The sequence below is a fragment of the Mesoplodon mirus genome (assembly GCF_964341445.2).
Source record: "Mesoplodon mirus genome assembly, chromosome: 14".
NCBI lineage: Eukaryota > Metazoa > Chordata > Mammalia > Artiodactyla > Ziphiidae > Mesoplodon > Mesoplodon mirus.
Genome location: NC_138990.1, coordinates 49,333,961 through 49,347,270, shown reverse-complemented (window position 1 = coordinate 49,347,270; position 13,310 = coordinate 49,333,961). Strand labels below are relative to the sequence as shown.

At 51.4% G+C, this 13,310-nt stretch overlaps 1 protein-coding gene across 1 annotated transcript in view; it reads left to right on the top strand.

The window, feature by feature from the left end:
• The window catches only part of GALNT14 (polypeptide N-acetylgalactosaminyltransferase 14), a gene marked incomplete at its 5' end in the record, with an annotated part of 209,715 nt that overhangs the window by 121,001 nt on the left and 75,404 nt on the right, over window positions 1–13,310 (top strand). The window contains one exon of the mRNA XM_082642359.1: window positions 5,561–5,730. Coding sequence (XP_082498485.1) covers window positions 5,561–5,730 — 170 coding nt within the window. The remainder of the gene's footprint in view (window positions 1–5,560; window positions 5,731–13,310) is intronic.

Below are 13,310 nucleotides of genomic sequence, written 5' to 3'. Positions count from 1 at the left end.
TGGAAGCAGCCTGGATGCGTGGAGATGTGAACGCCAGGCTGCACAGCTAGCATAGAAACTGGGTCTACAGGCCTGAGGCACACTTCGCAGTTGTGTGAACTTGGGCAAATAATTAATCCTGCCCGTGCCTCAGTTTCCTCACTTGGAGATTGGGGATACAATTTTCTGTTGTATATTGGGATTGTAAGGGTTAGACATCATTTGGGTTACCCCTCCATCACTACTTGCCTCTGAGGTTCTGACAGGGGAGCTGGGATGGGTAGTTTTGTGTGCCCAGTAGGTGGTGGACCCTATCAAAGGCACAACAAAGCAGCTTCCGTCTAGGAAGCCTGCATATAAAAGACAGACTGTATTATGAGCAATGTCTCCCTTCTCGTTCTGCACATACGGAAGGGTTTCCAGGGTGTTTGAATTCCTTGATGAGCCCCACCCGACTTCACTTACTCCTGTTCTCTTGATCCTTTGGTAGATCTTTTGCACTTCTCTGTGTCATTTTTTCTGAGTTGCAAGTCTTATATAATGGGGGGTTGGAAGACCTGGGAATACATAGTTGCCATTAAATATCTAAAGCGTATGAAAAAGAAAGGTCAGATTTGCATTAAATATCCCTGGGGATAAAACCAGGCCCCAAAGGGAGACACTACCAGGAGACAAATTCTGGTTCAAAATTAGAAGAAAACTTCTAGAAGTTACAGTCCTTTGAAGCTTGGAGTGGGCTTCTTGGGACCGTTCTGTCCCTGACTTGTGGGATGTCCACCAGTGGAATGTTACACTAGAGTTTAAAACATTGGGTGGATAGATGAATTGTATCGTCTTTAAGTGATCAGTTCTATCATTGTTTTCAATTATGACCTTCTGTGTGTTAGTCTCTCACATTCCCATCTTCCTGCAGGAATCTGCCTGCAGAGTTCCCCCTTTCTTGCCCTAGGCTGGCAGGATGAAGCCCACTGCTGAGAGGAGAATGACTGCCCAGAAGGGGGAGTGAAGAGCAGGCGGGAGGGTGGTGAGAGGGAGGGGGTACAGACATCCTTGCGTGGAGGAAGATCTCTAAGCAAAGAAAGAACTGGACCTCAAAAAATGGTGGAAAACACATAGGTAGTCTTCGAAGGTAACCCAAGAAAATGACAGTGAGGATGTACTAAGGTTGAGTCACCTAATGGTGGAGCGCATGGGAGCTGGAGCTAGGTTGCCTGGGCTCAAATCCTGGCTCTAACACTACCTGTGTGACATTGGGCAAGTTACTCAATCTCTCTGTGCCTCGGTTTCCCCAGTTATAAGATGGGAATGGTACTACTGATATCTATTATAGTGAGGATTAAATGTAAATACTTAGGACACATGAGAAGAGCCCCCCAGGGTGTTAGCTGTTTATTACAGGGTGAGTGTGAGACATTCTCTTTAGGATCAGGTACAATTCAGAGTAAGATGGAAGCCTTAGCAAAGGCTAGAGATTTTCTCCTTTGAAAGTGAAAAAGAAGAGAATTAGATCAATAAGAGAAAACTAGTAATACCAAGCTGGGGAAAGAAGGGAGGGAGACAAAAACATTAGTGGAAAATAGAGGCATCTTCAAAACCTAACAGAAGGGAAGGCTACACCCATGATTTCTGAGCCAAGTAATCAGCTTGAAACCAGCGTGAGAGAAAACAGGCCAGGGAAGGATGGAGGAAAGGGGATTCATGATTTCTCATGGAAGTGTGGTGAGAGGAAAGAAATGAAGCAACTTAACAGATGTGCTTTTGAGCTTTCATTTTTGGTGCCAAATTATTTAAGCACTGGTCTTGGCCAGGGGGTTGGCTGACTTAATCAGATAGTTTCTACTTAAAAGATGGTCTTCATTTTTGTTTGTGGCATCATACGCCTCTTTCGAAACACACACACTCTAGATTGAATAAATTCCGGTCAGAAAGTCAAGTGGTGGCAGCTTGGGGGGCCATGTGGCAGTGGGCGCAGTTCTGGGGTAGGCCCTTGGTGGGGCTCCTTGGTGTGTGTTCTTGTTTTGGAAAAGCATTTCACCTCCTGTGCTAGGAAGGCTTGTGAGGGTGAAAGTGCCTGTTCAGAAACTCTCTTGATGTTCACATGAGCCAGGAAGCGAGGAATCCGATGCATGGGTACAACGTACATGCCCTGGGCCCTTAGAGGCCAGATGTGGGGACTTACGAATTGAAAAGCTTGGAAACCAGCTCCAAATCAGGACTGGAAGTATCTGGCAAAGTCGCTGCCCCTTTAGAAATTCTGGGAGGACCGTGGTCAACTGTCTTCTGGGGGCCAGCAGGGCAGGAGTGGCTGGCCCTTCCTGCGGGCATGTCCCCCACTCCACTCCTCCAGGGGGGTCTTTCTCTGCCCATTCATCCTCGGCAGAGAGGATGCCCCTTGTTCTGTCTATAATAAACAGAACAGACCATGGCGCTGGGAGGCCCTGGGGAGATTCAGTCGGGGGTCCCTTCACTTACTAGCCGTCGTGCATGGGCAAGCCACCTTACCTCTCTAAGTCGACCCCTCCCTGTCCAAATGGGGGTTGTGTGAGGATTCTTTGACAATACCTGCAAGCTGCTTCATAAAATAGAGATTGCTATTCAAATGGTAATGTTGTTTTAAACAGTCTCACCATTATTTAATACATCCAGATATCATTATAGAAACACCAAGCTCCCAGTACAGGGAGATCCCCACCGTGGATCCAGTGCAGCAAAGTGGGAACCAGCTCCACACCTGTGACCGTCTGAGGGAGTGGTCCCCTCCAAGGATGCCCTTGACTGACTGCTCAGACAGTTTCTCTTGCCTGCCTGGCTGCTGCTCTGGCTCTAGGCTTTCTGGAAGCCAGCTGAGTTCTCACAGCACCATCTCCAAGGATGCCAAGGATGCCTAGCTGCCCTTAGGGTGGCAATTACCAGGCTGAGCAAACCACCCAAACTTGTACCCTCTTGGCCCTGAGCCTGGTCTGGTATTAATAGAAAGTAGGAATTGGGGTGAGACTTATAGAGGTTGGTCGAGTGCCCTTACTCCAGCCCCTGTGCCTCCCCACGGTGCCTGTCCCACCACCTGCTTCTCCAGCTGACGGATGGAACTGTACACCTGGGCCCCATCAGGCTTCCGTTCCCACCAGGTTAAAGTGCTAAGGTTACCTCCCAACTGGTCTCCTCGTGGAGCTCTCTTCCCTCCACTCCATCCTGCACATGCAGCCAGAGATACTTTCCCCTGACCTGCTTCATACGGGACCAGCCGCGTTCTGGAATTTTCTTTCACTCATGCTCTCTTTGCAGTCCACACTCTGGCCTCCCCATTCTGACCTAGCCATTCCCTGAACAGATGCTCCTCCTCTGAGCCATTCTGCCTTTTATCTGGATTTTCACTGCACACGCACTTCCCTTCCCCTTATCCCCTTAAGCAAAGCAAAATCCCTGCTCATCCTTTAAGTCCTAACTCATGTGATGCTTCTTCTGGGAAGCCGTTCCCATTTCCCTCGCTCCTCTGTTATAGGTGTCTTCATGCAGGTGTCTCTACAATGTTGCGCCCGCTGGAGGGCAGGGGCCCTCCGTCTCCGCATCTCCCCTCCCCAGCACACAGCACTGTAGGGGCTCAAAACTTATTCTGAGATTTGCAGTGAATTCAGTGGGGCATGAGCCAGCTGGAGATGGTTCAGGGCCCCATGGCCCTTCCCGCAAGAATGGGAAGTCAGGGTGGCCCTGAGGTCATGTTCCAAGCACAGGTGACATCTGTCAGGCTGTGACATGACACAGCCCAGGCTGGGGGTTTCATACCACCCCCACACAACTACCCCCATGTAGCAGCAGTATCACAGGACATTAATAAAATCAATTATTGGATTAAAATCACTGGTTTCCAGTGCTTCATTTTGCGCTATTAGCAGGAGAATGCTGTTTCAAGAGGAGATAACAGAGAGAGAGGGCGAAAGGGAAAGATCAATTATCAGATAAGAGGCAGTGGTGCCTGAGACGAATGTGTAGGCGAGCGGCCCCCCTCACCTGCCAAATAGGGGCCGAGCGCTTGCACCGCTGTCGGCAGCACCTGCCCTGGGCCTTCCTGTTTAGATGCCCTGAGTGCAGAAGAGCATCCTGGTCAATGATGGGGTGGGTGGTACCCGGGCAGCTTCCGATATGTGCACAGCGAGGAGGGTCAGTAACACATGAATGAACCTCTCATCCTCGATGCCAGCCCCAGGGCTCCAGCCCTCGTGGTCCAGGTCGGAGCCTGGTCAGTAGGTTCTTCCTGGCACAGTACTCTTTGGGCTTTGATGCACCTGAAAGGTCTGAGCTTTGTTGATACAGACCGGCTCTCCCCTAGTGGGGGCAGCACTAGCATCCACTGGGCAGTGGCTATCAAGGGAAGCATCCAGTCGGCTGAGGCCCTGAAGCCCATACCTCCTGCTGGCTGTGTGGAGTCTCTGTTGGCTGCGGAGCTGGGGTGGGCAGGGCAGAGGCGGCAGCCTGGGCTCTGGGCGGGAGCCGTCGCCTCCCTGTGTGAATCCCCTCACCTCCTCTGCGCTGGAGGGTCCAGGAGACAGAGCTCTGCTTTGGGCTCTGCCACCATCCACCTGGGCGACCTCAGACAAGCCAGTAACCTTTCTGAAGGCTTGTCTTCCCTACTCTGCAGAGGGTCTTGGGGAGGGTGGAACGGTATCGTGAATGCAGAAACCGCCTTATACATTCTAAAGTACTGTCTTCTCTTGTGGTGAGGGTTATTACTTGCTCTCCCATGGATGCTTCTTAAAAATAAGCACAGATTCCTGGGTTGGAGGAAGAAAGGAACACACAGGCATCCGTCTGGTGGGTAGCACACCATTACAGACGGATTGCTTACTTCTCATCGCCACCTCTCTTTGGCAGAGGAAGGAATGAGAGTCACCGTGGACCAGCTACTATGCGCCAGCCACTGTGCCAGCACTTTTCACCAAGCGTCTCAACTTACCCTGGAGAAGTGGCCTCTGGGGTTAGTATTCTAGAATCCAAGTCCCAGCCCTGCCGCATCCTAATTGTGAGATCTTGGGCAAGCTACCTGGGCTCTAGAGCCTGCTTCCTTGTCCGTGCAGTGGGAATACAAGCAACATCCATCTCCTAAAACTGCTCTGAGAACTACACGAGATAATGTGAGTATAGGTCCTAGCACAGTGCCTGGTATGTGAGCACAGCACTCATTAAATGGTAGCTGTCATTGTCATCGTCATTCTGTGGCTATTATTGTTGCTCATGGTTTTATGCCCCTATCTTTTTTTTTTTTTTTTTGTGGTACACGGGCCTCTCACTGTTGTGGCCCCTCCCGCTGCGGAGCACAGGCTCTGGACGCGCAGGCTCAGCGGCCATGGCTCACGGGCCCAGTCGCTCCGCAGCATGTGGGATCTTCCCAGACCGGGGCACGAACCCGTGTCCCCTGCATTGGCAGGCGGACTCTCAACCACTGCGCCACCAGGGAAGCTCTTATGCCCCTATCTTTGAGCTAAACCTCGCCAGCACAAGCCTGGTCTTGGCAGCTGAGTACTGACAGACAGAGGGGGCTGAGAGGACCGGGAGCCATCCTCACAGACTTCCTGTTCGTGTCACACAGATTTCGGATGCTGACTGGGATGACCTCTGGGACCAGTTTGATGAGCGGCGGTATCTGAATGCCAAGAAGTGGCGCGTCGGTGATGACCCCTATAAGCTGTACGCTTTCAACCAGCGGGAGAGCGAGCGGATTGCCAGCAGCCGGGTGGTCCCAGACACTCGCCTTTTCAGGTACTTCTCCCTACCCCTCCCCACAGTCATGTCAGATCCACAGCAGGCTTGCTTTGTGCAGCGCCCAGTGCCAGGAATCGGGGCAGGCAAACCGTTTGTTGCCAGGTAGACACGAAGGGGTCTGTGATGTTGCAGTTTGCCCCGTCTGTGCTGCTTGCTGCCGTGAGCCGTCCCAAAGCACCCCGTGGAGAGGGAGGAGGCCTCCACCTGCACCCTGCCACCCTCACCCGGGGCTCGCCCTAGGCATACCCGCCAGGAAGTCATGGGACACTAAACAGCCTACAGCCAGAACCTTTCTTCCCTGGCAGTTTCCCAATGGCCTGGCCTGGCTATCACACTAGGGGAGGACAGGCCTCTGGGCAGTCAGGCTGGTGATCTCTTCTGTTACTGGGAGGTGCCCCTGGCTTCTCACGTGCCAAAATGTTAGGCCGCCAGAGGTGCTACAGCCTGACATTTTGGCACGTGAGAAGAGAAGCCAGAGGGGCCTCTACACTTGCCATTGGGTCTGCTGTCTGCTTCGGAGCAGCCCTTTCACACAGCCTCTGTCCTGCTATCCCCTTGGTCAGGCCCCCTTCAGATGGGTTGCAGAGATCAGGCCTGGGGCAATGTGGAAAGCTTTCTTTCCCAGCAAAAAGAGGCTTTGTGAAGGCACTTTGCCTCTCAAGCCTTCCTAGAGTCAGCCAGCCCTTTGCTTCCTGGGGAGGCCTGAGGAAGCAGGTCAGTCTCACCCAGCGCCTCGCCTCCTGACCTCCAAGCTGGGAGGCCCAGCTGTGCCAAAGACCCATGAGGGCGTGTTTCCTGTCTGCTGCGGGAAATTGACTTGGCACCCAAAATAGCAGACCGGCAAGCTTGGGGTAGAGGGGCTTGAAGGCAATGTCAAATGAGAGACTGTAGGATTGGTGTTAGCTTCTTAGCTTTCTGTGTCTGTTTGGGCCTATGGGTACCGAATTGTGGACATTGGGGTTTAGAAGCAGGACGGTAAAAATTTTCATGACAAACGAGGATGGTCAATCAGGTGGTATGTAAGTTGGCGGTATGGGAAGGCTGGTGGACTTGGTCTTCCCGACTAGGCTGCACAACTCAGAACCTTGACTTATACAGCTTATTTCCGTGGAGGGGTTTGACCAGTCCTGGTTAATGACCATCACGCCTAAGAGGAGCCGGAGTCCTGGTTTCCCCCATGAATAAAGCCAGGGGACTGAACTGGATGAGATCTATGCCTTCTCACTCTGAGAGTCTGTGAACTCAACCCTCCCCTCGAGGTACCCAGGAGATGCTTCCTTAGCAGTGGGGCCTGGAAGTCCCCTTTACCCAGGACACTCCCTGCTGCTTGCCTGAAAGCTTCAAGTCAGAGTCTTGTATTATTCCTATTAAAATTCCGTAGCACTTACTCTGGTCCTTGGACCTGATAGAATTTTTTAAAAATATTAGATTATTTTATTTCACGGGGCGGAGAGTATGTATAGGAGAACAGGGAAGAGAGAGCAGGCGGAAGGCTGAGAAGCTCCACTGGGTCTCCAGCGGGTGGTGCCTCCCTTGTCTTGTGTCCAGATGCCGAGGCCCTGTAGAGGGACACAGGGACACCACCTCACCAGGAAAGGGGCTGGTGCAACTGGGTGACAGCTGTCGGAACTGCCTCTGAATGCTCCCACCTGCAGGAAGGAGGCGTCGGGGAATTCACTGAGCAGGCAGATTTGCGGGGATACCTGAGCAGGACTAAAATCTGCGTTCACCCTGTTTTATGATCTGAGAGGCAGAAAGGAAAGCATTTTACAGGGCTGGACATCATGGTAGTTGTGGGTGAAGAACTCAGCCTGTCCCCAGGGATCTGAGTTCCCCAGGTCCAGTTCCAGGCTCCCTACCTGACCCAGTGTGTTTCTTCTGTGAAGTAAGTGTGATCTTCTGGGATTGCAGCAAGAAGGGAAGAGAAGATTTAAACAGAATGCAGACACCCTTTAGAAGACAACGAGGAAAAGTGTATCAACCACATGTGTGCCTCGGGACAGTGCCCTGGCTCTGTGGGAGCTCGGATTGTGTTACTCAGAGAAGTTCAGATTTATGGATCCTAATCTGAAAGAGCAAGAAGGGGAGAGGACAGGGCATTGGGAATGAGGGCAAGCACATGGGACCAGGCAGCCACGGCACATGGCCCCGCCTACTGGGTGCAAAACCCTAAGCAAACCCTGACAGAAGCCGCCCCTTGATCGGCTATCTGCAGGCTGAGTTTGGTACGGGACTGACCCTGTGCCTGTATCACCCTCGTGGTGATGGGAGGTCCGGAGACTGCAAAGCCCAATGTTCTTCTCTCAAATAGGCCCCCACTGAGTGGTGACCTTCTGTCTACAGGACCTCCCACTTCCAACCCTTACCTCCCAGGGAGTCCGTGTCCTTGAGGTTGAAGTCACCAGCTAAGTCCCCTAATCCTTCTGTGATTCTAGCCTCTCTGCTGTATCCTGCCTTCATCCTCCTCCACCCCTGGGGCTTGCCTGCCTGGGCTGACAGAGCCCCAGGGCCCATTCTCAGGCCCTGCCTGTCCCAGCTCTGACCAGCTGTGGCTGCTGGTGACCTGCGTCCACCTGACCAGGGATTCTCAATGGTGACTGACATTTGGGGCTGGATAACTGTGTGTTATGGGGGGCTGTCCTGTACTTTGGATGTTTAACAGCATCTCTGGCCTCTACCTACGAGAGGCCAGTAGCACCTCCCCGAGTTGTGACAACCAAATAAGTCTCTAGACATTGCCAAATGTCCCCTGGGAGCAAAAGTGCAATGAGAACACCTGCCATAAAGCCAGCCCTGCTTGTTACCTGAGTTCTCAAGAATGAAACGTAAATATGCCTTCTCAGCAAAAGGATGAGGCCATATCTTCCCCCTAAGTCAGAGTCAAGCAGAAGGCAGTACAGCCCAGGGGTTAATGCTATAGAGTCTGGGATCAGATCACCCTGTTTCCAGTCTTGCCTGTGCTGCTGACTAGCTGAGCGAACTCATCATCACCTGGCTTCTCTGGTCCACACTTTCCTCTTTTGAAAAGTAGGGATAAAAATAACAATGGGGCTTCCCTGGTGGCGCAGTGGTTGAGAGTCCGCCTGCCGATGCAGGGGACACCGGTTCGTGCCCTAGTCTGGGAAGATCCCACATGCCATGGAGCGGCTGGGCCCGTGAGCCATGGCCGCTGAGCCTGCGCGTCCAGAGCCTGTGCTCCGCGACGGGAGAGGCCACAACAGTGAAAGGTCCGCGTACCGCAAAAAAAAAAAGACTGTCAACACGGGGTGCTTCATCGGGGCATCCTAGTCCCGAATTTTCCCCCTAAGGCCCGTTGTTCTGTTAACTCGGATGAGATCCTTAATTTCCAGGGCACTACCTAAGTCCTGTGGGGTCACAAGGATGAATGGATATGGCTGCCTGTGTTGGGGGCTGGAGGTGGGGTGCCATAAATATTTCAATGTGAGGAAGAGACAGCGTCTAGCTGGGGTGAATCTGAGAAGATTTCCCAGGGGAGTTCTGCTGTTTATAAGGCATTGACTGGTCCAACAAATAGTCCTCATTTTCCAGTCCTGCCGCCCCCACCCCTGTCACCACATTCTGGTGACAACAGCTGGATTTGCTATCATCCAAAGAGCTCATAAAACGTCTGGCAGACAGGAAGCCATGAAATGGAAGCACACCCCTCGAGAAGGGGGGATATATTTTGATAAGGCCCATATATATTTTCGCTGTTGCCTAGCAATGCTTATTATGGGGTCGCTTTGATTGCAGGGGAGCAGGTGGCAGGGTGGATGCGCCCGTGAGCTGTGAGCTGAGAGGAGTGGAGCTGGGAAGCCTCATTAGGTCACCTCCCCCGGCCATGCTGGGTTTGATTGTTCCCCTCGGCGGCATATCCTCCTGGGCTCTGTCCAGTGCAGTGCTAAATCACTCGAACAGTGGGATGCCCATCGCTTGCCTGGAGGTAAAATTCCACACTTCGATACATCTCACCGGGAAGACATTTTTCCTTTGCTTCTTTGCATCCTGGGAAATGAAGGGGCCGTGGCCCAGTCTAGGATCGCATTTATCCTTCCTTGAATTTACTCGGTTGGAATGGCTGGCAAAGATCATCATCATTTCTATCCTTGTACTCGTCACTTAGCAGTAATAGGATCAAAATCTTTGTGGCTGGAATGGCTAATCATAAAAAATGTTCATATTCCCTCAGAGTCAAGGGAATTCTGCTAGCTCAGCATAGACTTGGTGATTCCACCTCAAAGGGGAGGGGATGGGAGCGGAAATCCATCGCAGACAGTTAGCTTTGCAAACAAGCTCTCCCATCTCCTGCCTTCTGGTCCCTCCTGTGCGCCATTTCTTAATACAGGAGTTTGCAAGCCCGTTGACAGTGGTTCTGAGAGTGCTTCACTCCAGAGCATCTGAGAGTTTCAGGGAGCTTTGGAAGGGAATAGCGGGAAGAGTTTTCCAACAGCCTGGAATCTCTCAGCAGGAGAACTGTGTCTGCTGCCCTGGGTACCCCTGATTGCAGGACCCCTTACAGGCCCCGGGAAGGGGTTCTTTCCAGGGTGCGGAGAAAGAAAGACCACAAAGGCTGAGAGAGCAGGCGTCTCTGGGCCAGGATTCCTTCCATTCAGGTCCCCTGTTCCTTGTGTGCTGCCCCTGCAGGTCCCTCCCTCAACCCCCGGCCTGCGCTATGAGTTTCGGACAGATTTCCCAAAAGGGCAACTCTTCAGCCTTTGAAAGGGGGCCAGTCAAGAAAAGCTACTGATGAGAACTCATCTGGACAAACCACCTTAGCTAATGTTTTCTCACACCTTGTTTCCTAGTTAATTCCCACCAGCTTGACTTCGCACCAGTGTGCATCTCACTCATTCACTCATTTCCCCATTCATCCGCTCAGCACATTTACTGAACGATAACTGCATGCCGAGCTCCGTGCTAGGAACTGGTCTCCGCTCCCAGGAGCTCATGGTCTAGTGGGAGAAGTGCACAGCGACGGGTTCCTGATGCTCAAATGTGGATTGCCCTGAAGCCATGTCCTTATTTCTGGAGTTAAGGCACAGCCTTCCCGCCCTTGATTTCCAAGCGCCCATTTCCTGCCCTGTCTCTGGTTGGGTGTAGCTATTTCTGTCTTGACCCTGGAACAGAACAGAGGAGTTAGGAGCTTTCCCGTAGGAAAAAGACAAAATAACATTAGGCTGGCGTAAGGAGGAGAAGGAATTTACATGTGAATGGGAAGCAGAAGCTTTTTGAAGGAGGCAGCATCTGGACCACAAGAACTAGGGGAGACAGGTAGGATTTTTGCAGGTGGGAGGCATTCCAAGTTGAGGGAACGGTGTACCAAAAGCAAGGAGATGGAGGAGCCACAGTGTTTTGTGGGAGTCAGTCCAGTTTCCTTGAAGGGTGGGTTAATGGAGGGGATGAGTGGGGGAGGATAATTCTGGAAGGGATACTTTGGGTCATGTTGGGGCAAAGCCTTGGATTTGGGGTGAGGACCTTACAGTTAATTCAGTAAACACTGGAATGCTTTCACTTTCACACTTGACCTGGCCCCTCATCAGAGCAACCCTGAGAGAGGCCCTAGACAACACAGCTTGGGGCAGCACCATATTTGGGGAGCTCCTGCCTGGGGGAGGGGACCAAGCCCAGCCCGAACCTGGAGCCGGCCCAAGATGGTGGAGCACAATGTGGGATCTTGGCTCTGAGGCTCTGGCATCCTCAGGGTGGGAGTGTTGTGTCTTACACCTGGGAGTTTACTCAGAGGTGAGGTGGGAGAGATGAGAAACCAGAACTGGTCCGGCAGGAAAAGGAGCTGGTGGGGACCTGGAAAAGGGGGTTTGTCTTTGACCCCCAAACTAACTGCTGGGCTTCAGGATTGAGTACCAGTACTGGCTGTGGAGATTTGGGCAGAACAGCAAGACTAGCAGATTAACCACATACCTAGGTAAGGAGATCCAGGCTCAGAGAGGTTAAGGGACTTGTCCAAGGTTGCACAGCTAGTCAATGCTTGGGTGAAACTCAAAATCAAGCTTTTAGATTCTAGGTGAGCATGTGTATGTGTGTGTATATATATATATACACATATATATATAATTCTGTCACAAACATAAAACCCCTATTATGGCCAGGTTCACTGAGTGAATGTGTGTGTGTGTGTGTGTTTGACTTGTGCTTGTAGGAACAAGCGGAAGAGATGATGCATGAGGATTCTGGGCTTCAGATAAGATAGTTTGATATTTTTATTTTAGTTTTGCTTAGAGACACAGAAATAACATATTTCAGTTGGTTAACGGAGTCAGTAGTTTCTTCTGGTGTTCTGTCACTGAGGCCAAATTCTAATGGGCAGGTACCCCAAGAAGAACACTGTGTGGCTTTGAAAGGTACTAAATGGCCTTGGTCTGGGGGCAGATTTCCCTTCCTCCTCCTTGGGTTTGTCCCCTTTATTACATGATGCCTGAGGAAAGAGGCAATGGAAAGAGATGTAGAAAGAGACGGAGAGGTATATTCAGTGCCCAGAATAGGAAGCTGGTTTGGAATTAATATTTGCCATGAACAAAAAACAGCCCACAATACTTATTATCTATACATATTGCATAATTAGGCTATTAGGGACATATCAGTAAATGAGCAGTCCTGGTGCTTGCTCTCATGGAGCTGAGATTCCCCAAGTGAGCAAATCCCCCACTGGATGATTGGGAACTACCTTAGTGTCCCTACAGGCCACCAGTCCCTCCTCACCTGTGGGTCACTCCTCATGGGAAGAATGTTCTCTTACTCTGGCCTTGAAACTAAGTCCTGGTGCTCAGGGCCAGTAACACCAAGGGGAAGGTGGTATCATTTCTCTCTCTAAATTATCTTTTTCTTGAAAATTTGGTTTGGGATGTGTACTTTTTTTTTTCGCGGTATGCAGGCCCTCTCACTGTTGTGGCCTCTCGCGTTGCGGAGCACAGGCTCCAGACGCGCAGGCTCAGCAGCCGTGGCTCACGGGTCCAGCCACTCCGCGGCATGTGGGATCTTCCTGGACCAGGGCACGAACCCGTGTCCCCCGCATCAGCAGGCGGACTCTCAACAACTGCGCCGCCAGGGAAGCCCTGGGGTGTGTACTTTTAAAGGTCAGAGGCAGAAGGCTGAGAGGACCTTGGATTTGCACTCTGTGTTCTGGGGTGTTCTCTCTAGTACTATGAAGGGCACCAGGATGGTTGGAGTTCTAAGAAGGGGACAAGGCACTGATGAGTTTGCTACTTATTTCATTACAGTCCTTGCCTATTTCATGGGCTGTATTTTGAATCCTTCCAGTTCCGTGGCTTTTGAAATATTCCTGCAAGACCAAAATATACCCATGGATGAGGATCTCTCTTCATCTTAAGTAAACTTTCTATCAAAGTATCACATACATATAGGAAAGTTCACACTTTGTACAGGTACAGCTTGATGAACTTTTCCTAAGAGCAGTTACCCATGTTCCTATATCAAGCACCTCGGTCAGGGGCAAGACCCTCAGTTTGCCAGAAGCCACCTTTGTTCCCCACTCTGCTCAAGTAACACTGTATGGACTTCAAATGCCATAGACTAGCATCGCTTGTTCTTGAACTGTTTAT